The sequence below is a fragment of the Hemitrygon akajei genome, chromosome 12 (assembly GCF_048418815.1).
Source record: "Hemitrygon akajei chromosome 12, sHemAka1.3, whole genome shotgun sequence".
Taxonomy (NCBI): Eukaryota; Metazoa; Chordata; class Chondrichthyes; order Myliobatiformes; family Dasyatidae; genus Hemitrygon; species Hemitrygon akajei.
Window position 1 is genome coordinate 99,308,693 of NC_133135.1, and position 26,986 is coordinate 99,335,678.

The 26,986-nt window shown below is 42.0% G+C and overlaps 1 protein-coding gene across 4 annotated transcripts in view; it reads left to right on the forward strand.

The window, feature by feature from the left end:
• Positions 1 to 26,722, forward strand: part of cop1 (COP1 E3 ubiquitin ligase) — a 158,671-nt gene extending 131,949 nt beyond the window's left edge. For all 4 annotated transcript variants that reach the window (XM_073063745.1, XM_073063746.1, XM_073063747.1 and 1 more), the window contains 6 exons: positions 3,867 to 3,983; positions 8,288 to 8,405; positions 16,664 to 16,788; positions 18,764 to 18,924; positions 25,140 to 25,184; positions 25,515 to 26,722. In XM_073063745.1, coding sequence (XP_072919846.1) covers positions 3,867 to 3,983; positions 8,288 to 8,405; positions 16,664 to 16,788; positions 18,764 to 18,924; positions 25,140 to 25,184; positions 25,515 to 25,532 — 584 coding nt within the window. In that variant the 3' untranslated portion in view covers positions 25,533 to 26,722. The remainder of the gene's footprint in view (positions 1 to 3,866; positions 3,984 to 8,287; positions 8,406 to 16,663; positions 16,789 to 18,763; positions 18,925 to 25,139; positions 25,185 to 25,514) is intronic.
• The last annotated feature ends 264 nt before the right edge of the window (positions 26,723 to 26,986 follow it).

Genomic DNA, 26,986 nt, shown 5'->3' on the forward strand with positions numbered 1-26,986 from the left:
ATATACAACAGTCTCTAGAGTTTACAGGGAATGGTGTGGAAAAACAAAACAATATATATCCAGCCAGCAGCTGTTCTGTGAGTGAAAATGCCTTGTTATGAGGGAGGTCAGAGGAGAATGGCCAAACTGGTTCAGCTGACAGAAAAGCTGACATTGCAACGTTACAACAGTGATGTGCAGAAGAGCATCTCTGAAAGTACAAGTCAATTCCCATGAGGTGGCGCGGCACGGCAGCAGCGGCCTCTCAGACCTGGTGTTACTTTAACTTAATTTTCTATTTTAAGTTTGATAACACAATTTTCGATTACGTCACATGGATAACAGAGCGGCTATCTACCATCGCCAGATACTACTACAATACAGAGATCGCCCAAAAACAAACCTCCACAAAGATCTGCTGGCTGAATTATGCGACGTTGGCTTGCTGAGGGCAATGAGCCTACAATCCTTGGACTTGCCTGATGCTGGGAGCTGGAGATGGAGACGTCGGAAGCGATGTGCGAGGAAGCAGAAGCGAGGCAAACGGGCAGGGGTGCGTGCCAGGCTAAAAACAAACCCTAGCTGGCCGGCTCTCCTGTCCATTCTGCTCTCCAATGTCCGCTCCCTGGACAATAAAATGGACTACATCCGACTCCAACATAATACTCGGCGGGAGTACAGAGTTTGCTGCGCGTATGTCTTCACAGAGACATGGCTCACTGATGGGATTTCGGACGGTGACATCCAGCTAGATGGGCTAGCTTTGTTTCGTTCGGACAGAGATACAGCTGTCTCCGGTCAGGTCCGCGGTGGCGGTGTCTGTGTTTATATCGACACGGAATAGTGTAAGAACTCTGTGCTGGTTTCCAGACACTGCTCATCGTTAGTGGAGTTTGTGGCAGTTCGATGCAGACCATTTTATTTGCCACGGGAATTCACCTCTGTCCTTGTATTCGGTGTCTACATTCCCCCCCAGCGCTAATGCTAAGGAACTGTATGGGGCTGTTAGTGAACTGCAGAACGCACACCCTGATGGTCTGTTTATTGTCGCCGGTGATTTTAACCACGCGAACCTTAAGTCAGTGCTCCCCAAATTCCATCAGTATGTGTGGACTTTGCAATGAGGGGGGAGAACACATTGAACCTGGTTTACACAAACATTCCCGACGCGTACCAGGCAGAGCCCTGCCCCCACCTCAGATACTCAGACCACATCTCTGTTATGCTAATCCCAGCATACAGACTGCTCATCAGGCGCTCCAGACCAGTTCAGAAGCAGGTGAAAACCTGGCCAGCAGGACCCATCTCTGCTCTTTAAGACGGCTTTGAGAACACTGACTGGCACATGTTCAGGGAGGTTGCAACCGATGGCGACTCTACCAACTAAGAGGAGTACACAGCATCAGTGACCAGCTACATCAGCAAGTGCATTGATGATGTTACTCTGTCCAAGACTATCACTATACGTGCCAACCAGAAGCCATGGATGACTGCAGAGGTGCGTGCGCTGCTGAGGTTCCGCAACTCCGACTTCAGAGCAGGCGACAAGGCAGCTTTAACAACAGCAAGGGCCAAACTGTCCCAAGCCATCAGAAGGGCAAAGCATGCACAAGCCCAGCTAATCCACAGTTACTTCCAGGACAGCGGTGACACGCGGCGCATGTGGAAGGACATCCAGGACATCACCAATTACAAGACAACATCACCTGACAGGTGATGCCTCACTCCCAAATGCGCTGAATAACTTCTACGCCCAGTTTGAGGCAGAAAATAACATGGAGGCGAGAAAGTCCACCCCTCCTGCGAATGACCAGGTGCTGTGTCTTTCCATGGCCGAAGTGAGAAGAACCCTGTGCAGGGTCAACCCACAGAAGGCTGCTGGACCAGACAACATCCCTGGTAGAGTGCTCAGAGGATGTGCAGACCAGCTAGCAGATGTTCTCACTGACATCTTCAACATCTCCCTGAGCAGCGCCACCATTCCAACGTGCTTCAAGGCCGCCACCATCGTCCCCGTGCCAAAGAAGTCTTCAGTGTCCTGCCTAAATGACTACCGTCCCGTTGCACTTACATCCATCATCATGAAGTGTTTAGAGAGGCTCGTCATGAGGCATATCAAGACCCTGCTGCCCCTCTCACTGGATCCCCTGCAGTTTGCGTACCGTCCCAACCGCTCAACAGATGACACCATTGCCACCACCCTCCACCTGGCCCTAATCCACCTGGACAAAAAAGACACATACGTTCGGATGCTGTTCATAGACTTTAGTTCAGCATTCAACACAATCATCCCTCAGAAACTGATTGGAAAGCTGAACCTATTGGGCCTGAACATCTCCCTCTGCAACCGGATCCTAAATTTCCTGACTGGGAGATCTCAGTCAGTCCGGATCGAGAGCAGCATCTCCAACACCATCACACTGAGCACAGGGGCTCCCCAGGGTTGCGTGCTCAGTCCACTGCTGTTCACTCTGCTGACCCACGATTGTGCTGCAACACACAGCTCAAACCATATCATCAAGTTCGCCGATGACACCACCGTGGTGGGTCTCATCAGCAAGAATGACGACTCAGCTTACGGAGAGGAGGTGCAGCGGCTAACGGACTGGTGCAGAGCCAACAACCTGTTTCTTAATGTGAACAAAACAAAAGAGATGGTTGTTGACTTCAGGAGGGCATGGAGCGACCACTCCCCACTGAACATCGATGGCTCCTCGGTAGAGATCGTAAAGAGCACCAAATTTCTTGGTGTTCACCTGACGGAGAATCTCACCTGGTCCCTCAACACCAGCTCCATAGCAAAGAACGCCCAGCAGCGTCTCTGCTTTTTGTGAAGGCTGAGGAAAGTCCTTCTCCCACCCCCCATCCTCATCACATTCTACAGGGGTTGTATTGAGAGCGTCCTGAGCAACTGCATCACTGCCTGGTTCGGAAATTGTACCATCTGGGATCGCAAGACCTTGCAGCGGATAGTGAGGTCAGCTGAGAAGATCATCGGGGTCTCTCTTCCTGCCATCACGGACATTTACACTACACGCTGCATCCGCAAAGCAAACAGCATTATGAAGGACCCCATGCACCCGTCATACAATCTCTTCTCCCTCCTGCCATCTGGGAAAAGGCTCCAAAGCATTTGGACTCTTACGACCAGACTATATAACAGTTTCTTCCCCCCAAGCTATCAGACTCCTCAATACCCGAAGCCTGGACTGACACCTTGCCCTACTGTCCTGTTTATTATTCATTGTAATGTCGGTACTGTTTTTGTGCACTTTATACAGTCCAGTGTAGGTCTGTAGTCAAGTATAGCTTTCTCTGTTTTTTTTATTACGTAGTTCAGTCTAGTTTTTGTATTGTGTCATGTAAACCATGGTCCTGAAAAACGTTGACTCATTTTTACTATGCACTGTACCAGCAGTTATGGTTGAAATGACAATAAAAGTTGACTTGACTTGACTTGACACTAAACCATGAAGTGGATGGGCTACAGAAGACCACGTGGGATTCCATTCCTGTACCTAATATGTGACCACTGAGTGTTTAATCTCATTAATGGTAACTATGAAACTTCCAAGTTGTTTGATTGCTGGATATCTGCAGACCTCCAAGCTTTTTGGGAAAAGAGGCAAAGTAGAGTTGAGAAGATCAGTTCTTCAAACAGACATGGGAAGAAAAGTTGCTCCATTATTTTTGAAGCTGTCCTTTTCTGTAAAATTTAACAGGCAGCAAGTGCAGTCATGCACTTCACTTTTTAGCATAGCAAAATATCCTTCTTAATCAAGGCTTGTATACTGGTTTCATCCAGAATTTCTCTAATGATAAATTTCCTGTTTTTTTTGTGTTGTATGATTTTATGGTTTTTATTAATTCATTTGGTTTATTTTCAGTGAAATTGTGGTCCACAAACTTGGACAACTCTGTGGCGAGCATTGAAGCAAAGGCCAATGTTTGCTGTGTTAAGTTCAGCCCAACGTCTAGGTACCACTTGGCCTTTGGATGTGCAGGTAACATCCTCTGAAATGTCTGTTATCTATTACCTGGTGTGTAGTGTTTTCTTTTTGGAGAGATTGCATGAATTTAGATTTGTCCAGCTGTGTGGAGTACCACTTTTAAACTTCTAAAATATGTAACAAGATTGACATGGAATTGAAAGCTAATACTACAGTTTTATTGCCACAGAAATTGGAACATTTTTGTTGCAGCACCCGTGCCCCCACCATTCTCTGTGTTGTATCAAGTGAACTTGAGCTGAAAATTTTCACAATCTCATTTGAAAGGCATTATATCCATGCTAGCTGTAGCAGAGTTCAGCTAGTTCCTCTCTCTTTCTCTCCTCTGTGGTCCTGCAAGTCTATTTCCATCAACTATCATTTTGTTGAGAATGAATTAGAAGCCCTCCACTAGTCTGCAAGAATTACAGGAGGAGATAAGTAGTATAATCACTGAGAGATGTAAGAATAATTGGGATATTTTAAACTTCCTTAATATTTACTGGTCACTCATACTGTAAAGGGCTTGGACTGGAAGGAATGTGTTAAATCTATTCAAGAAAGCTAGTAGGGGGGATCAGCACTGGGCCTCCACTGAGGGAATGAGATAGCAAGCATTAGTGGCCACAATTCTATTAGTTTTAAGACCATAAGATAAAGTTGTAGAATTAGACCATTTGGCCTATCCAGTCTACTCCACCATTTCATCATGCCTGATCCACTTTTCCCCTCAGCCCCGATCTTCTGCATCCCCCCCCCCAATATCCCTTCATGCCCTGACTAATTGAGAATCTATCAACCTCTGCCTTAAATGTACATGAAGACTTAGCCTTCACAGCTGCCAGTGGCAAAGAATTCCACAGATTCACCACTCTCTGGCTAAAGAAATTCCTCATCTCTGTTCTAAAAGGACACCCCTCTAATTTGAGACTCTGTCCTCTGGTCTTAGACTCTCCCACCATAGGAAACATCCTTTCCATGCCCACTCTATCAGGCCTTTCACCATTTGATAGGTTTCAATGAGGTCACCCCTCATTCTTCTAAATTCCAGTGAATACAGGCCCAGAACTGCTCTTATGACAAACCATTTAATCCTGGAATCATTTTCATAACCCTCCTTTGAACTCTATCAAGTTTCAACACATCCTTTCCAAGATAAGGGGCCCAAAACTGCTCACAATGCTCCAAGTCAGGTGTCACCAGTGCTTTATAAAGTCTCAACATTGCACTCTTGCCTTTATATTCTAGCCCTCTTGAAATGAATGCTAATATTGTATTTGCCTTCCTCACCGCAGGCTCAACCTGCAAATTAACTTTAGGGAATCCTGTACAAGGACTCCCAAGTCCCTTTGCACCTCAAATTTTTGTATTTTTTCTCCATTAAGAAAATAGTCAACTTTCATTTCTTCCACCAAAGTGCTTGACTTCCTGACTCTGTTTTCCATCTGCTACTTCTTTGCCCGTTCTTTTTGTCTAAGTCCTTCAGTAGCCTCATTTCCTCACAACTACTTGCCCCTCCATCTATCTTCGTAACGTCAGCAAACTTTGTAACAAGGCCATCATTTCCATCATCCAAATCATTGACAGATGATGTAGAAAGAATTAGTCCCAACACAGACCCCTGTGGAACACCACTAGTTACTGACAGCCAACCAGAAAAGGCTCCCTTTATTCCCATTCTTTGCCTCCTGCCAATCAGTTATTGCTTTATCCATGGTAGAATCTTTCTTGTAATACCATGGCTTTGTAGCTTTTAAAGCACACTCAAGTGTGGCATCTTGTCAAAGGTCTTCTGAAAATCCAAGTACATAACATCAGACGATACTCTTTTGTCTATACTGCTTGTTATTTTTTCAGAGTTCTAACAGATTTGTCAAGCAAGATTTTCCCTTGAGGAAACCATGCTGACTATGGCCTATTTTATCATATGCCTCCAAGTACCCTGAGATGTCTTTCTTAACAATCAGCTTCAACATCTTCCCAACCACTGAGGTCAGACTAACTGGCCTGTAATTTCCTTTCTTCTGCCTCTCTCCCGTCATGAGGAGTGGAGTGGTATTTTCAATTTTTCAGTCTTCTGGACCCATTCCAGAATCTAGTGATTCTTGAAACATCATTACTAATGCCTCCATGATCTCTTAACCACCTCTTTCAGAACTCTGCACTGTGCAGAGCTCTGGTCCAGCTGACTTATCTACCTTTTAGACCTTTGAGTTCCCCAAGAAACCTCTCTCTAGTAATGGTAACATCACACACTTCATGACCCCCAACTCCTGCGACTTCCACCATACTGCTAGACAGATACAGACTATAGAAGTGAGGCAAAGCAGCATCAACTTCATGGACCCTATACAGATTACAGAGGACAAGATGTTTGCAGTCCTGAGGCAAATTAGGATGGATAAATCCCCAGGGCATGACAATGTGTTCCCTCAGACCCTGGGGAGACAAGTGCAGAAATTGCCAGGGCCCTAGCAGAGATATTTAAATCATCCTTAGCAACAGGTGAGGTACCAGAGGATTGGAAGATAGGCAAAGTTCTTCTGTTCAAGAAACACTCTAAACATAAACCAGGAAACTATCGGCTGAGCCTGACATCAGTAGTGGGAATGTTATTGGAAGATATTCTAAGGGACCAGATATATAAGTATTTGGATAAGCGTGGACTGTTTAGAGAGAGTCAGCATGGCTTCATGCGTGGTAGGTCATGTCTAACCAATCTTGTAGAGTTTTTCAAGGAAGTTACTAGGACCCTGAAACCTCTTCCTAGAGATTGGACTCCAACTCAGTCAGCTCCATAATTGGCACTAGCCTACCCAGCATCCAGGACATTTCAAGGACCGATGCTTCAAAAAGGTAACGTCCATCATTAAGGATCCCCATCATCCAGGACATGCCCTCTTCTCATTGATTCCATCAGGGAAAGAGGTACAGGAACCTCAGCTATTGAAGTGGGCATTGAACTCATGAACACCACCTCACTATTTTTTTTGCCATACTTAATTAATTTAACTGTAATTCAGTTTTTATTATTATGTATTGCAGTGTAATGCTGCCGCATAACAACATATTTGACATTTGCCAATGATATTAAATCTGATTCTGATACTGAACGTCTTCCTAACCACTAAAGTCAGGCTGACGTATAATTTACTGTCTTTTGCCTTCCTTCCTTCTGAAAGAGTGGAATGATATTTACAGTTCTCAGGAACCATTCCAGAATCTAGTGATTCTTGAAAGATCACTACTAATGCCTCCACAATCTCTAGCTATTTCTTTCAGAATCCTGGGATTTAGTTCATCTGGTCCAGGTAATTTGTCTACCTTCAGACTTATAAATTTCCCAAGCACCTTCTTATTAACACTCCAGCACACTGACATTCTTGAATTTCTGGCATTTTGCTGGTGTCTTCCACAGTGAAGACTGATGCAAATTATTTGTTAATTTTGATGGCCATTTCTCCATAATTTTCCAGCTGTGTGTGTTGCTCATGATTTCCAGTATCTGCAGAATCTCTTGTGTTTAACTTTGGCAATCTTAATTGCTTTTCCTGTGTGTTACCTTAATGTACTGATGTGATGGATTTACCTGTAGAGTTGGCATGCAAAACTAAGCTTTTCCACTGCACTCAGTGCATGTGACAATAATAAACCAATTTACTAATTATGTATTTTGGCGTCACTCACCAGGCCATAGAATATACGTACTGTAAGAACAGAGAAGATGTCATACAAATTTATTAAACATTGGTTTGCAGTGTTTAAAAACAGCTGGAATATTTTGGGTGCATTTGTCCTATGAGGAAGATCATGATTGTACTAGAGAATACAGGAATGATTTTTCAGGATGTGTTCTGCGATGGATCATTTCAGCAATGGAGGAAGAGTTGGGGTTGTTTGGGAACAGAGGAACCTGATAGAAGGATGCAAAATAATGAATGGCATAGTTTCATAGGAATTTTTGCATAAATCCAAAGTATGCAAAGCTGGGGAAGAATATTTTTACCTAGAGCTGGCTGTAGTTTGAAACTCAGTGCCTGATTGGGGTTCCATGATTGATTTTTTTTTGTTATTGATACAATACAGGAATAATGAGGGAAGTTTGTCCTTAGTCAGAAAATGAAGTTTTTTTGCATTACCATTAGGGTCACTGAATGGACATTATCTCTTGCAATTTATAAACTTTATATGTCATAATACTGATCTCAAATTTTGTGGGTTACTCTATACATTCAATTATAGATATTAAAAAAGACTATTGTGAATAGGACCTTGCTGAATGTACTCCATTTTTAAAGTCAAAAGTTGTGTTTTCACAGATCATTGTGTCCATTATTATGATTTGCGGAATACAAAACAGCCCATCATGGTCTTTAAAGGACATCGCAAGGCGGTATCATATGCTAAATTTGTGATTGGAGAAGAAATAGTTTCAGCGTAAGTTCTGCTTTAATTCTTGAGCTTTTTATCTATAGATCTGTAATGACCTCCATGTCAATTTAAGAAACTCCATTGTGATACATTTGTTGCTTTATTGCACAATCCATTCAGTTTCTTTGTAGGAATGCACTTGGGAACTGAGCATCAGCAGTTCATACTGTCTTTGCTTCCAAACATTTTAAATCTCTCCACCTTACCAGATATAACATTGAATGGATCTGAGGGAGAGGAGCTTCACCCGTGTTGAGGGGAAATATAATGAGAACTGAGAGGTTTGTTTATTCCTCTGATTGGATATTCCTTGCACTGCACAGCAACTTATAAACTGAAACCGAGTTCAGTGATGGCTGGCTAGGCAAAGAGACGTAAAACTTGACAGAAACTTGAACAGGAAGACAGAGGGGGCAGCGTTGCTCTATTGGTAAACAATGAAATCAAATCATTAGAAAGAGGTGACATGGGGTCAGAAATTATTGAATCATTGTGGATAGAGCTAAGGGACTGCAAGAGTAAAAAGACCCCATTTGGAGTTGGTGCAAACCTCCAAGGGTCAGGTCTGGTAAGGATGTGGTCTACAAATTACAATGGGAGGTACAAAGTGCTTGCCAAAAGGGCAATGTTACAATAGTCATGGGGATTTCAATATACAGGAAGATTGGGAAGATCAGGTTGATGCTGGATTCCAAGAAGAGTAATTTCTAGAATGCCTACGAGATGGATTTTTAGAGCAGCTTGTGGTTCAGCCCACCAGGGGATCAGCTATTCTGGATTCGGTGTTGTGCAATGAACTGGAATTGATTAGAGAGCTCAAGGTAAAAAAAACCCCTTGGGGCAAGTGATCATAATATCATCGAATTCACCTTGAAACTTGAGAAGGAAAACAAAGTCAGTATTACAGCGGAGTAAAGGGAATTCCAGAGTCATGAGAGAGGAGTTGGGCAGAATTTATTGGAAGAGAACACTGGCAGTGATGATGGCAGGGCAGCAATGGCTTGAATTTCTGTAAGCAATTTAGAAAGCACAGGATGTATACATCTCAAAGAGGAAGATGTATTCTGAAGGCAAGATGACACAACCATGGCTAATAGAGAAGTCAAAGCCAACATAAAAGCCAAAGAGAGGGCATATAATAGAGCAAAGATTAGTGGGAAGTTAGAGGATTGAGAAGTTTTTAAAAGCCAGCAGTCACGTGGACCAGATGGTTTGCACTCCAGGGTTCTGTAAGAGATGGCTGAAGAGATTGTGGAGGCATTAGTAATAATCTCTCAAGAATCACTAGATTCTGGTGTGGTTCTGAAAAACTGGAAAACGTATACAAGTCGTGATATGTCAGGATAGGTTACTTACTGTGATGCATCGATAAAAATTGTTGGATGGGTTAAAGCTGGCAGGATGAATGTGTTCAGGCTCCTGAAGAAGTGGAGATGCTGGTGAACTTTCTTGGCCATGGTGTCAGCCTACTTGATACCAGTTAAGACAAAACTGAGTGGAAAGGTGACGTATGATGAAAAACAGAGGCTATGCTGTTTTGGATCAATGTCTTGTTGCATTATCCAACTTCAGGTGACAGACCGCTACCCTGGCATTTTCTTGTAAAATGTTGTGATACAATTTTAAATTCATTTTTCCCACAAATGAGTGCAAGCTGTTCAGGCCCTGAAGCAGCGAAGCAACCCTAAACCATGATGCTCCTTTCACCATGTTTCACAGCTAGGTTGAGGTTTTGGTGTTGGTGTGCAGTGCCCTTTTTCCTCCAAGCATAGCGGTGTGCATTTCTGCCAAAAAGTTCAAATTTTGTCTCATTTGTCCGCAGAACATTGTCCCAGAAGTGTCGTGGCACATCCAGGTAGTTTTTTGCAAATTTGAGATGTGCGGCAATATTTTTCTTTTGGAGAACAGTGGTTTCCTCTGTGGTGTCTTTCTAGTGTTTTTCTTATAGTGGACACATGAACAGAGACTTTAGCAAGTTCTAGAGATTTCTGCAAGTCTTTTGCTGTTACCCTTGGGTTCTTTTTCACCCGCTTAAGCATTCCACATTGTGCCCTTGGTGTGATGTTTGCAGGATGCCCACTCGTAGGGAGAGTAGCAACAGTACTGAGTTTCCTCTTGTAGACAGTTTCTCTTATGGACTAATGAACACTTAAGGTCTTAAAAATGCCTTTGTAGCCTTCTCCAGCTTCATGCATCTCTACAATTCATCTAAGGTCCTCAGAAAGTTGTCTTGATTGAGGCATGGTGCACATGAACAGATCTTTCTTTGGAATAGCAAAGGAACCTGACTTTAAGTCAGGAACCTGACTTTATGTGTCTTTTTTTTATATAGGGCAGGGCATCTCTTGAACCTACACTTCCAATCTCATCTCATTGATGGGAACACCTGACTCCAAATAGCTTTTGTGGAAGGCATTACTCCAGAGGTGCACATGCATTTTTGAATCTATACTGTGATTGTTGAAATGGTGTACTCAGCATTGACAAGAAGTGGTAACAATTGTTTGTGTGATATTAGCTTAGGTGGATTGTATTTGTCTATTTTCATGACTTAGATGAAGATCAGGCCCCATTTTATCAGAAATTAATGCAGAGAACCAGTTAATTACAAAGGGTTCACAAACTTTTTCATGTAACTATACATAAAATACACTAGAAGTTGCAATAAGAAATGTACATTCAGTGGCGACATTATTAGGTACAGGTTTCCCCCGCAATCTGAAGGTAGAGCGTTCCTATGAAACCGTTTGTAAACAGAAATGTCGTAAAGTGAAGAAGCAATTACCATTAAACATTTTTTTGGAAAATTTTTGAGCATTCCCAGACCCAAAAAATAACCTACCAAATCATACCAAGTAACACATAAAACCTAAAATAACACTAACATATCGTAAAAACAGGAATGATATGATAAATACACACCCTATATAAAGTAGAAATATTGTATGGCGTAGTTTCACTTATCAAAATCGGAAAGACAGCGAGCCAAAGTTGATTTAGAGAAAAAAATCAGCACGTACACACATACATGCATGCGCAAACAACTGCCCGCACAAGCTTACACAGTCATTGTAGTCTTTCTCGGGGTAAACACATGTATAAAGCGGGCGTCTTTTTATCGTAAAAGCGAAAATCCTCTTTGGTTAGCGAAAACATGTACTAATGTAGGTCTTTCGTAACAGCGAGTTGTCATTAAGCGAACGTTCGAAAAGGGGGAACACCTGTACCTAATAAAGCAGCACTGAGTGTACTGTATATTCATGGTCTTCAGCTGTAGCCATCCATTTCAAGGTTCGATGTGTGTTCAGTGATGCTCTTCTGCACACTACCGTTGTAATGTGTGATTATTTGAGTTACTACTGCCTTACTGTCAGCTTGAATCAGTCTGGCCTTTCTCCTCTGAACTCTCATTAATAAGATGTTTACGTTCACAGAACTGGCACTCAATGGATGTTTTTTTGTTTTGTACGCCATTCTCTGTAAACTCTTAAGACTGGTGTTTGTAGAAATCCCAGGAGATCAACAGTTTCTGAGATGCTCAAAACACTCCATCTGGCACCAATAATCATTCTACGGTCACAGTCACTTGGATCACATTTCTTTATTCTGATGTTTGGTCTGAACAACAATTGAACCTTCTGACAATGTCTGCATGCTTTTATGCATTGAATTGCTGCCACGTTGCACAATGAGCTGGTGTACCTAATAAAGTGGCCACTGAGTTAAGTAAAGTCATGCAAAAAGACAGCAAAAATAGTAAGGTAGTCGTGGGTTCAATATCCATTCAGAAATCTGATGCCGGAGGGAAAAGAGCTAAAACATTGAGTGTGTGTCTTCAGGCTCCTGTACCCCTCTGATGGTAGTAATGGGAAGACTGCATATGTGGGTGGGGTGAGGGGGTGTCCTTAATGATAGATACTGCTTTTTTGATGTCTGACCTTTTCAAGATGTCCTCGTAGTGGAGAGGCTAGTGCCCATGATGGAGACTAGCTGCTTACAACTCTGCAGCTTTTTCCGGTCCTGTGCAGTGACCTCTCTGTACTGTACGTTTATGCAACCAGTTGGAATGCTCTCCATGGTATATCTGAGAAATTTGCTAAGATTATTTGGTGACATACCAAAACTCCTCAAGCTTCTAATGAAGTTGCTGGCAGTCTTCTTCATAATTGTATCAATATGTTGGGCTTCAGAGATGTTGACACCCAGGAACTCGAAGCTACTCACCTTTTCCACTGTGAAACCTCAGTGCAAGATTGTTGTTGTGACACCATTTAACCAGCTGAGCTATCTTACTCCTGTACGCCTGAGATTCTGGTGACATGTCTTTACCAAAGGGTGAGAAGACCACGCTGCAGGTCATCCTTGGGCAAGATGTAGCATCTACCTAGCGCCCACGGCCCCTCAGTCAGGATCACAGGAAGCTATGAGAGTAGGTGATGGATGGTTGTATGGGCAGTTAGTGCAGATCACAAGTCCTAGTTATGCAACTGCTGATGCCAGGCAGGCAATCTCTGAGGAGTATTGATAATGGCTGGTGTTACCTGTCTTGTAAAGACACTGCCCAGAAGAAGGCAACGGCAAACTACTGCTGTACAGAAATTTGCCAAGAACAACCATGGTCGTGGAAAGACTATGATCACCCAAATCATAACAACATGGCACAAAATGAATGATAAATGGAATACAGATGATCCAACCATGCAGTCTGAGTGTAAGGAGAGTAGAGCAACAGGCTAAGCACACATCTTTAAGATGCGCTGATATATTGATTAGGGAAGTATATTAGAAACATGAGAGTAGCAAGGTAGTGAATAGGTTGGTTCAGACATGAATGCTAAGGACCCTAGTGTTGATCGTATAGAAATCTTTGCATACAATTTCATTGTACTCTGAAAATGTTGACACAAGTGGAACAGGGTAGTGAAAACAGCATGCTTGCCATCCTTATTTGACTTTACTACCCTATTTGAATTGAGGCATTGAGTATAAGAGTTGAAATGTCATGCTGCACCCCTCCAAAGCACTGGTCAGGGGACACGGTATTGTGTACAGTTCTGATCCATACTTCAGGAAAGATGTGATAGCAATAGAGAATGCAAATGAAATTCACTAGGATATTGCCTGGAATGGAGGGCTACTGTTAAGAGAGATTGGTAAGTTGGGTTTGTCTCACTGGCTATCCTTATCAAGGATTTTAAGGACATAGATGGTCAAAATTTTCCATGGGTTAGCCAGTCTAAAACTAGAGAGCATAAGATTGTCAGAGGGGAGAAATTTAAAAGAGATCTTAGGAGCACAGCTGTGGTTATATGGAATGTGCTACAAGAGGCTGAGGCAGATACAGTGTGTAAAAGGCATTTGGGCAACTCCTTGGATAAGATAGCTAGAGAAGAAAATGCAATCCTTGTAACTGCAGGTATAATGAAACCTGGTTTTCCTTGTATATCAGTTAATAAACTTAAGCATGCAAGCCTGCGTAATGCTAGGGATATCCATTTGCAGTCATAGAGTCTTAACGAGATCTTATCTTGAGTATTATGTGCAGTTTTAATCTCCTTAATTGAGAAAGATGCTTTTGCTATGGTGGAAGATCAGGCAAGGTTCAAAGACTGATTCCTGCAATGACACAAGTGACGTATGTGATGGTGATGTTTAGAAGAGTTTAGGAAACTGAAGTACAGTAACACACTGGAGACCCTGCTTCACTTATGATCTCCATTGTATGAATTTTGCATGTGTTCCCTGTGACTGCAAGGATTTCCTTCCATATCATAAAATTGCCCGTTGTATGTGGGTGGCTGGTAAACTCTGAACGTTGGAGGATTCTATTTAATGAAAATGTGGAGAGAATAAAATGTGATGTGTTTCTTTTTGTAGGATTGTTTAAGTGGATTGTGATCATTACAGGCTTGGTGGGCCAAAGGACCTGTTTCTGTGTTTCATGTCTATGATTCATAGAAACTGTACAGGCAAAATGCAGGAAGGATACCCCTAAAGATGTCCCAAGTAAATTTATTATCAAAGTCCACATATATCATCATACAGTACACTGAGATGCACTTTCTTATGCTTCACAGTAAAACAAAGAAGTACAATAAAATCAGTGTAAAACTACACACAAAAACTAACAAACAACCAATATGCAAAAGAAGACAAAATGTGTAAATACAAGAAATAAATAATATTGAGAATGTGAGTTGTGGAGTCCTTGAAAGTGACTCCATTGGTTGTGGACTCAGTTCCTCGTTGATGTGAATGAAGTTACACACGCTAGTTCAGGAGCCTAATGGTTGAAGGGTAATATCTGTTCCTGAAACTGGTGGTGTGAGCCCTAAGTTCCTGTACCTCCTTCCCAATGGCAGCAGTGTGAAAAGAGCATAACTTGGATGGTGGGGGGCCTTGATGATTGGTGTTGCTTTCTTTTGACAGCACCCTTTGTACACACTCAATAGTGGGGGAGGATTTTTCTTGTAATAGACTGAGCTTTTTCTACTACTTTTTGTTGGCTTTTTTATTCTTGGACATTGGTGCTTCCATATGAGACTGTGATATAACCAGTCAGGATGCTCTCCACTGTGAAACTTTGTAATCAGAAGTTGTTGCCTAAACATATAGAATAAGCCACTTTGAACTGAGAAGTGAGATTTCTTTCAACTAAAGTCTAGAAGACATGTGGAATTCTCTACCACAGAAGACTATCGAGACAAAATCTATTACTATATACATGAAGCAGTTGGATATGGTTCACATGATTCAGGAGATTAAGGGATAGAACATAGATTGGTATAGCATAGTACAAGCCCATGGCCTGCAATGTTGTATCAACCTTTTAGCCCTCTCCAGGATCTGTCTTCCTTCCCAATAGCCCTCTTTATTACTTTCATCCTGAGAGTCTCTTAAATGTTCCTCATGTATCTGCCTCTACCACCATCCATAGCAGTGTGTTCCGTGCAGATACTACACTCTGTATAAGAAAAGAAAAATTACCTCTGACATCCCTCCTTTTCTTTGCTTCAATCACCTTAAAATAATTGCTTCACATTTTAGCCATTGCTGTCCTGAGATAAAATGCTGGCTGTCCACTTTTTTTCTATCATCTTATATACCCCTATCAAGTCACCTCTCATCCTCCTTTACTCCAACGAGGAAAATCCTGACTCACTCAATGTTTCATCATAAAACTTGCTCTTTAATCCAGGCAGCATCCCGGTGAACTTCCTCTGCACCCTTCTAAAGCTTCTTCATCCTTCCTTTAATGATTTAACCAGAAGTGAGCACAATACTCCAAGCATGGTCTAACCAGAGTTTTATAGAGCTGCAACATTACCTCACAGCTGTTGAACTTAATCCCCGACTTATGAAGTACACCTTCTTAAACACCCTATCAACCTGTGCAGGATACGGAAAGAAAAGTGGATGATCCACAATGATCAGTTTGAATGACAGAGCAGGTTGAAAGGGTTAAACAGCCTATTTTTTCTATTCTGTGTGTGTTTCCCTTCCTCCCCACCTCCACCCCCCACAAACAAGAGAAAATCTGTAAATGCTGGAAATCCGAGCAACACACACAAAATTTTGGAGGAACTCAGCAGGCCAGACAGCATCTATGGAAAAAAAAAACTACAGTCGATGGTTTGGATTGAATCCCTTCGGCAGGACTGGAGAAAAAAAGCTGAGGAGCTTTGAAAAGCGGGGAGAGGGGAGAAATAAAAATGCCACGTGATATGTGAAACTTGGAGGGGAGGATGAAGCAAAGAACTAGGAAGTTGATTAGTGAAATTGACAGAGGCCATGGAAGAAAGAAAAATGGGGGAGGAGCGGAGGAGCAACAGAGGGAGGCGATAGTTGGGCAGGGAGATAACATGAGAGGGAGACAAGGAAATGGGAAATAGTGAAGGGTGGGGGGATGCATTACTGGAAGTTTGAGAGATTGATGTTCATGCCATCAGGTTGGAGGTTACCCAAACAGAATATAAGGTGTTCCAACAACCTAAGTGTGGCTCTCTTCCGACAGTGGAGAAGGCCATGGATGGACATATCGGAATGGGAAGTGGAATTAAAATAGGGGGCCACTGGGAGATCCTGCTTATGGCGGATGGAGCATAGATGCTCGGCGAAGCCTGCTGAGTTCTTCCAGCATTTTGTGTGTGTTGCTCCTCATCCCCCACATCAGTTCACCCAGAACAGATGTTGACCCATCATGATCCTTGGAAGATGATCATACTATTTTTCACTGGTTGCTGACATGGAGTATTTTTTTACAGGTCGACAGATAGTCAATTGAAGCTGTGGAATGTGAACAGACCACACTGCCTGCGGTCATTTAAAGGCCACATCAATGAAAAGAACTTTGTGGGTTTAGCATCTAATGGAGATTATATCGCCTGTGGTAAGTGACTGACTTCAGTACTGATTGTATAGGCCTGAATTTGTATTGGCAATGGGTGAAGGAGTGTTTTCTCTGAGCAAACCCTCAACGTTAGTTCAGCATTTCTCCCTATCAGGTGTCATTGGTAAAAATAAAGAGGCAATTACAGCAAGTAAATGTTGAGTACCACACACAAAATGCTGAAGGAGTTCAGCAGGTCAGGCAGTGTCAATGGAAATAAACAGTTAATGTTTTGGACCAAGGCCCTTCATCAGGATTGGAAAGGAAAGGGGGAAGATGCCAGGTTAAGAAGTTGGGTGGAGGGAAAGAAGGACAAGCTAGAAGGTGATAGATGTGTAGGGAGTAGGAATGAATTCAGAAGCTGGGACGTAATAGGTGGGAAAGGTAAAAGGCTAGAGAGTATGAATCTGATAGGAGAGGAGAGTGGACCATAGGAGAACAGGAAAAAGGAGGTACACCAGTGTGAGATGATAGGCTGGTGAGGAGAAGAAGTTAGAGGCCAGAGTAGGAAATTGAGAGGGAAGGAGGGGTGAGAAATTACTGGAAATCTGAGAAATTGATGTTCCATCAAGTTGGAGGCTACCTAGACAGAATATGACATGTTGCTCCTTAGTGGTCCCCCAATGTAAGTCTGGTCTCACCAATGTTAGAGGACAGATGGACAAGGGGATCTTTGGACTAGAGGGGAAGGGCGAATGGACAATGGAATCACGGAGGAGTCAATCTCTGGGAAACATAGAGTGGATAGGAGGTAAAGATGTGTTTGGTGGTCAGATCCCATTGAAGATGGCAAAAGTTGTAGAATTGGATGTGGAGGCTCGTGGGGTTAGTAGGTGACGACAAAGGAACTCTATCCCTTTTACGGTGGTAGAAAAGTGGAGTGAGTGCAGATGTCCAGGAAATGGAAGAGATGCAGGAGTGCATCAATAGTGGAGGAAGGGAAACTCTTTTCTTTGAAAGAGGACACCCCAATGTCCTGGAAAGGAAAGCTTCATCCTGGGAACAGTTGCAATGGAGACAAAGGAACTGAGAAAAGGGAAATAGCATTTTTACAGAAGACAGGGTGGAAACAGAGAGATAGTCAAAATAAATGTAGATGTGACATTTTTCTTGGAAATAAGATTTTATATCCTGCATCTAAATCATCTGCTAATCAAATCATGATTTTATTGATCATATTTGAAATCAAAAAATGTTTGTTAAAGGGGATCTCTAAGAATTAACAGCACCACCTAAAGTGTAATTTGATCATTTTAATCTCTCTGAAAAGTAAGTTAAAGTAAATGCAGTGATAATAATGAGAAGTAACTTAGAAAAGTTAGAGGAAAAAATGCTTTGGGAAATGTACAGGTGAGAACTCTACCACAGAGGTGGTAGTGTAAAGTTCTCTGATTCCGATGAAAAATCATTTATTTGGAAAAATGCCCAAGAAAATCCATGAAAGCAAAATTAGATTAAATGGAGAAAGTTTTAAAGGATTTGATTAACTTGAAAGGTGATTTTAAGGACAATTTTTAGAAGCTGAGATTATGTGAGAATTGTAAGATTCCTGTGAGGAATCATATTCATACTTCATTTAGTGTTCCTGCCTCATAGCTCCAGGGACCTAGATACAGTCCTGATCTTGGGTACTACTGTGCGGAATTTTCATTGTTGTCCCTCAGACCACTTGAGTCACCACAGTCTGTAGATAAGTGGTAAAGGAATGAAAAGGAAATCCTATGAGAAAGAGATCTGTTGTGTGGTTGTAAGGAACTGAGAAAGTGTAAATAGGACCATGTGTTTTTTTCTCTTTCTTTGCATCCACTGCCATTTTTTCATGTTGAGCAGCCCTGCCAGTTTCTGTATTAGCTGCTGTTCTTGCTAGTCAACTGTAGATTTTTTTTTCCCACTCTGAAAGCTTGAGGGATATTAAATGATGGACTGTGTTAAATAATGCATTTTGAGAGTGTGGCTTTAATCTTGCTTATTTCAGGAAGTGAAAACAATTCTCTCTACCTCTACTACAAGGGGCTCTCAAAAACACTGCTTACCTTTAAATTTGACACCGTTAAAAGTGTTTTGGACAAAGACAAAAAGGAAGATGACACCAATGAATTTGTCAGTGCTGTGTGTTGGAGAGCATTACCAGATGGGGTAAGTGGTGATATATTTAGTGTAATAAAGAGTTATTGCAGCCAGTGTAAAGGTGATTGTATACATGGTGAATGCTGGAGGCCGTTTCATTTGAAGTAAATATGCTGGACTCATTACAGTATGCAGAATGATCATTTTCATCCCATTTCAAAAGCTTGAAACACACAGACCATCATGTAGCTTCTTGTGGAGAAAGAAGCTATGCTAATATATCAAGCGAATGATTTTTCAGGTGGCACATTCTCCCTTTTGACCACATGAGCTTCTTCCGGGTGTTCCAGTTTCCTCCCATATTCCAAAGACATTTGGGTTAGTAGGTTAATTGGTTACAATTTAGTAGCACAGAAACATGGGGTTGCTGTATCTCTAAATAAATGGATAATCATCTGCATTATTTTGTGTTTTAGATCTGACATATTTACTTTTTCCTTATTTTCTTGTAAATTATTCTACAAATGCCTGTTCAGTCCTCCTCAATGCTTCTTAATATCTTCAGGTCATACTTACTCTGAACTTAAAACAGTTTCTTGAATTTCCCTGATTCTTTTATTCTTCACCATCGATCTTGTTCCTGCTCTTTGAAGTTCCTGTTATACAATCCAAATCTAATAAAGAATTTTACATCGAATCCTCACTTTTCAGCTTTCAAGAGAACAATCGAGCTTCTCCACCTTGTAACCTTGTAAATTGATTCACAAAAGCAAATATTTTCTGAAACCTCTATCATTTAGACCTTTTGCAAACAGATGAGTGCAACGTAGGCACTTACCGTGTGGTGCTTGTTCAGCTAAAAATTTATTCTTCAGAGTAGGCTATGCTCTAGTCTAATTTTCTGGATTAGGTTTCACATTTTGGAAACGGTCAAGTTATGCCACTTGAATATCCACATTTCTGACATCTTCTCAGAAAGGTGGACTTTTAACGTGCTGTTCCTTGGCTGTTTCCAAATGAAAGGGTACCTAATTCAGTAAATTGCCACCACATTAGTATGTTGTCAGCAAAGGGGTGAAAGATATTGTCAGTAGTCACATAAAGAAGCATTTTCTCAGCAATGCCCTGTATGCGTTCTGAACCACTCAGCTCCAGATTTCATTCTTACAAAGTTCCAAACATGGGCAATTTAGAGTTGAGATGGGATGGACACCAAAGTCTGTTTGTTTGACAAGTTTCCGAGTGAAACTGACGATGGGAACAAGTGGAAAATGTTTCACTCAGTGAATCTGCAATATAAGTGAAAAAGCAAGCTTTGCATATATCATTTGGACTTCAGAAATGGCAGCATGATCACTTTAACCTTGAGTACCTTCGTTCAGCCCCACCCTTTCTTTACCAATCACTGGCATTAGTATTTCTTAATTAATACCCAGAGTCAACATCCTGGTGTTTAGCAGTGGCCAGAAACTTAACCAGGCTCCAACTGAAGTATTATCACAGCAGTTGAGAGGCTGTTTTTCCTGTAATGAGAAAATAAGAATAGGCTAATTGAATTAACTTAATTTCTTAGTAAAAATCTTTACGTTATATCTGTGTCTGAGTCTGCAATGTGAAAATTATTGTAATTTGTAATAATTAGTATGTACAGTAAGATATACAACAGAACCGTCAATATAGCTTAGAAATACAATTGTGTCAGCTTGAATTAATCAGTCTGATGGCCTGGTGGAAGAAGCTGTCCTGGAGCCTGTTGGCCCTGGCTCTAATGCTGTGGTACCGTTTCCCGGATGGTAGCAGCTTGCCCTTTTTACGCACCAGTTGCTATAAATGTCCTGAATAGTGGGAAGTTCACATCCACAGATGCGCTGGGCTTGCCCGCACCACTCTCTGCAGATTCCTGCGTTTGAGGGAAGTACTGTTCCCATACCAGGCAATGATGCAGCCAGTCAGGATGCTCTCAATTGTGCCCCTGTAGAAAGTCCTTAGGATTTGGGGACTCATGCTGAACTTCTTCAGCCGTCTGAGGTGAAAGAGGTGCTGTTGTGCTTTTTTCACCACACAGTCGGTCTGTACAGACCAAGTGAGTTCCTTGGTGATGTATATGCCAAGGAACTTGAAGCTGTTCATCCTCTCAACCCCAGATCCACTGATGTCAATAGCAGTGAGCCTGTCTCTATTCCTCCTGTAGTCCACAACCAGCTCCTTTGTTTTTTTTGACATTGAGGGAAAGGTTTTCTTGACACTACTGTGTCAGGGTGATGACCTCTTCTCTGTAGGCTGCCTCATTATTACTTGAGATAAGGCCAACCAATGTAGTATCATCTGCAAATTTAATTAGCAGATTGGAGTTGTGGATGGTGACACAGGCATGGGTATACAGAGAGTAAAGGCTTAGGACACAGCCTTGGGGGGCTCCTGTGTTGAGGGGCAGAGATGATGGAGACCACTCTTATCACCTGCCGGTGAACTGACAGGAAGTCCAGGATCCAGATGCAGAAGGCAGGGTGAAGGGCCGAGGTCTTTGAGCTTCTTGTCAAGCCTGGAGGGAATTATAGTGTTGAATGCTTAACTGTAATAGGGAATTATAGTGTTGAATGCTTAACTATAATAGGGAATTATAGTGTTGAATGCTTAACTGTAATAGGGAATTATAGTGTTGAATGCTTAACTGTAATAGTGAATTATAGTGTTGAATGCTTAACTGTAATAGGGAATTATAGTGTTGAATGCTTAACTGTAATAGTGAATTATAGTGTTGAATGCTTAACTGTAATAGGGAATTATAGTGTTGAATGCTTAACTGTAATAGGGAATTATAGTGTTGAATGCTTAATAGAACAGCATTCTCACATAAACATCCCTCCTCTCCAGGTGTGTAAGGACAGTGTGTAAAGCTACGGCTTTTGTGTCATCTGTTGATCAGTTGTGTCGGTAGGTGAATTGTAGGGTGTCCAATGTGGGTGGTAGCGTGCTGCAGATGTAGTCCTTGACTAGCCTTTCAAAGTATTTGCTTATTATTGAAGTGAGTGCAACAGGACACCAGTCGTTCAGACATGTTATTTTGGTCTTTTTAGGTATAGAGACGATGGTAGAGGTTTTGAAGCAGGAGAGCACTCTACACGGAGAGGGGGAGAGATTTTTAAATGTCTGCAAATACACCAGTCAGTTGTGCCATGCACACTCTGAGTATCCATCCTGGGATGCGGTGCAGTCCCACAGCCTGGCAGCTGTCCACTCGTTGGAAACACCTGCATACTTCAGCCTCAGAGATGACCAAGCTGCAGGTCGCACTGGGGGCTCAGTGTTGGCGATATTGAAAGAGCGTAAAAAAGATTTAGCTCATCTGGGAGAGAGACAGTGATGTTGGCAGTACCACTGCGTTTAGCTTCAAAGTTTGTGATGGTGTGCAGGCCTTGCCATAAGCTGTTGTTGTTGGTGGAGGGTTGAGTTGGATCTTGTCCCTGTATTATTGTTTCGCTGCCTTGATTGACCTTGCGTAGATTGTAGCTGCATTTCTTGAGTTCCTGGTGGTTACCGGTGGCAAAAGCTCTGTCTCACGCAGTGAGTGCAGGCATTAAACTGTTAATCCAGGGTTCTGGTTTGGATAAGAAAAGGACAGATTTGTTCATTGTACTGGAGTGAGTACCACCACAAGCCAACATCAGGCAGGCACTGGAGGAGCTGAGCAAATGTAATCAGCAGGCACAAAACTGCACACTCTGGTGCATCCCTAACATTGCAGGAGATTTCAATCTGGTCATCTTGAAGAAGTTTCTGAATAACTACCACCAACATATCACCTGTTGAACCATAGAAGCCAGCACACTTGACCACTGCTGTACCACCAAGAAAAATGCTTACTGTGCCACCCCCCCCCCCCCACCCACACTTTGGAAAGTCCAATCACCTGCCTGTATTCTTATTCCCAGCTTATAGGAAGAGACTAAGACTGCAGCACCAATGGTGAGGACCAAGAAGGTATGCTTAAGGGAAACAGAGGAGTGATACAGGAATGCTTTGAGGCAGTGGACTGGACAACTTACAGGGATTTATCTTTGAATCTGAATGGATACATCACCGACTTCTTCAGGGCCTGTGTGGACAAGTGTGTGTGTTTGAGAACATACCAGACATGCCCAAACTAAAAGCTGTGGATGAACTAGGTGATTCTTAGTCTGCTGAGGGTTAGATCTGTGACATTCAAGACCAGTGATCCAGAACTATGCAAGAAGTCCAGGTTTGACCTGTGGAAGGCTATTTCAAGGTTGGAAAAACAACTTCGATTGAGGTTAGAGGCAGAATCGGATGCACATCAGCTTTGGCAGGGTTTGCAGGCCATTGCTTAGAATCATAAATGGCTGTTATGCTTCACTCCCAGTGAGCTCAACACTTTTATGCACACCTTGAAAGGGAGAATAAAACCACACCTATGCAATTCCCTGCAGCATCTGGTGACTCTCTGATTTGGCTTGGGGGCTGATGTCAGAGAATCTTTCAAGAGAGTGAACCGTCAGAAGGCCCTAATGGTATACCTGATAGGGCTCTGAAAACCAACAGGCAAGAGTGTTCAAGGACATCTTCAAACTCTCACTGCTGCAGTCAGAGGTTCCCATCTGTTTCAATGATACCAGTACCCAGGATGAGCTACCTTCTTGAATACCACCCAGTGGCACTCAGATCTACTGTGATGAAGTGCAGTGAGAGTTTAGTCATGACTCGAATCAACTATTGCATAAGCAATGACATGGACCTGCTGCAAGTGCCTATCACCACAATAGATCTACAGCGGCTGAAATCCCACTGGCTCTCCGCTAAGCCTTGGATCACCTAGATAATAGTAATACCCATGCCAGACTGTAGTTTATTAATTGCAGCTCAGTGTTCAACTCAGTCATACCCTTAGTTCTAATCAACAAGCTCCAAAACCTGACCCTTTGTACTTCCTTCTGCACCTGGATCCTCAATCACCGGGAGGCCACAGTCTGTATAGATCGCAGGCATTCAACACTGGCATACTTCAAGGATACATTCTTGGCCCATTACTCTACTCTAGGCACAACTCAAATGCCATCCATATATTTGCTGATGACACAACTATGTTGGCAGAATTTCAGATGGTGACGAGGAGGCGTACAGAAGCGAGATAGATCAGCTGGTTGAGTGGTGTTGCGGCAGCCGCTTTGCATTCAGTGTCAGTAAGACCAAGGAATTGATTCTGAACTTCAAGAAGGGGAAGTCAAGGGAATACGCATGAGTCCTCCTGGAAGGATCGGAAGTGAAAAGGGTGAGCAGTTTCAAGTTCCTGGCTGTCAACATCAGTGAAAATCTATCCTGGGCCCAACATACCCAATTACAAACAAGGTGTGACAGGGGCTATATTTCATTAGGAGTTTGAGGGGAATTGGTATTTCACCAAATTCACTCGCAAGTTTCTATAAATGTACCATGGAGAGCATTCTAACTGTCTGGTATGAAGAGCCACTGCACAATATCAGAAAGGGCTGGTGAGGGTTGTAAATTCATCCAGCTCCATCTTGGACACTAGTATCTCCATCACCTGAGTCATGCCTTTTTCTCATTGCTACCATCAAGGCAGTGGCACAGGAGCCTGAAGACACAAACTCAGTCTTTCAGGAACAGCTTTTTCCCCCTCTTCCATCATGGACAGTGAACCTTTGAGCAGCACCTCACTATTTAGTTTTCCCCTCTCTTTTTGCACTGTATTTATTTATATATTAATTTGTAGGTTATGTATTGCAATGTACTGCTGCAAAACAACAAATTTCATGACATATGTCAGTGATATTAAACCGGATTCTGAGGGAGTGAAAGGTTAGCTAATAGTGTTAGTACATTTGGAAGCTTCCATGCTGTATGTCATTTGCATGATGGCGTTTGGTGAAACAATTTCTTTAGATGAAAAGATTGCTGATCTTGAGGACACACAGTGTTTGGTTCAGATGATGCCCATCCCTTGTGTTATACAAAATATTGTTTCAGTGAATGGAATGGGTGCACACTTCAATGTAAGAAATTCAGAATGCTTTTTTGAATGGGCAGCAGATGAAAATCGGCTTGGTAGTTCAGGACCAGACCCTGGGCTTTTACCACCAGTTGCCTACGAAGTGGGCATATGCATATTTGCACTTCAGAACAGAGGGTACTCTGGTTCATGAAGAAGAACTATCAGTGAATTGTAGTTTATGATTACATGGCGATTCAGATTCATTATATTATTATAATCTTTGTTCCTGTTTTAAGCATTTTTTTTTACTCAACAGGAATCGAATGTCTTAATTGCTGCTAACAGCCAAGGCACAATAAAGGTGAGCAAAGAACGTAAAGTGTAAAAGCAATTTCAAAGTTACAATATATTCATATTTAGAATGAGCATCCCATGGACCTTTATCTCATGCTTAAATCCAAATTGCAGTAATCTGTGTTTACTGTCAGAGCGGATTAGACGAGGCACTGCCTTTAATGGGGGAGTAGTGAGCATTCAACCGGTTCAATCCCGAGGAGTGCAGTTTTTGTGTTTTGGGTGCGCTTATTTCATTTTAGTACAGATTGAGAGGTCTTTGCCATTAGCTTTTCTGTTTTTTTGTTAATCTTTTCCTTGGGTACAGTCATGAATTAACCCGTTACATTGTTTCCAGGTGCTGGAATTGGTATGAATGGTGATGACTTTGGTGGTAGCTTCCAAGTTCTACCATGAAGACAAGTTCCTTGGGATTGATGCAAACCTTTGGCAGGCAACCTACCATCCTTTTCACAATCCTTCAACACCAGCAACAGTTGCAAATGCCAAGACTGTGTGACTGTAAATGCTCTTCATAGATCAGGAGAATGAGATGTGAGGTTGAAGTATTCCTGACCAATCTTTTCATAAACTGAAAGCCCCGAAGAGTAAGGAACTTGTATTTTCAATGGATGTGGTCTGTGTATAACTGCAATGATTTACATTCTGTCTTGTGTATCACAGATTATTACAATAACCAGAGTGCAATGAGCAGGACTAGAGAGAAAAAAACTAGGCCATTCCATTTCAGTTATTTAAGCTCTGCCAAGGTAACCTGACTCAGTTTTTGTCTGGAGGCTCTGATCCTTGGTAAATAGGTTTAAAGTCATTGATTTTAACCTGACGTGATTTTGGTTTGGACAGTCACCAAACAGTGCTTTCTTTAAAACAGCAAAGCTTCCTTGTATTGGACGAATACATTCTTTACTGATACCAGCTGTATAGTGAGAAATAATGAAAGCATTTTGAGTAACTGTGATTCTGTGGACTCTGCCACTAGTCTCTTGTAGTGCTTTATTTGACTAAATTAAGTCAAAATACTACAAAGGTAGCTTTATATAATTCCAGGATGGCAGCACACTCGTTTCATGGGGGCTGGTCTGGCTGTTTGTGTAGCATTATGTGTGGGAATACAGAGGTGCAAATGGGGGCACTTTTCACAGAGATCAGAGATTTGAGGGTGCATGAAACAGGTTCTCAGTTATGGAGGGCAATTAGACTGCACTGCTTTGTGACTGTCCCATTTAATTAATTGTTACCCGGTCAGAATGTGGATTAGCCTTGTATTCAGGCTTCATTGACATTCAGGTTGAAAAAAATATATTGACCTTTCAACACTTGTCATGTTTACCTAGCTTTGTGAGCAAATCTTTGTCACAGTCTGATTTTAATTCTTCTTTGAGTTTCAGTTAATACTTGTCAAATGGTAGTTGCTTGTGATGGAGTATTGAAAATATTTTCATCTATCAAGTTGAACACTATAACTCAGTCACAACATTTTTGTACATTTTCCACTCATAATTGGTTTCTAATTGTCTAACCATCATTAAAATATTTTTCAAGTTGTGCTGTCTCGATGATGGATTTTTCTTGTTCTAATTTTAAACTAACATTGCACTTGATGCGACCTTGCCAGGGCCAACAATACTTGTATGTATTTATTTTGTTTGAAGTCAATACTTGCTTTCTAGCTTGGTGCTTTAGCTATATTCCAGTAACTGCTCAAGGTGAGTATTCACATTTGGAAGCTGCAGTGAGGCAAGGGTTAGCATAATTTCCAGGCAAGAGCAGATTGTTGATAGAGCTCAGGTTTAGAATTTAGAGCAGTAT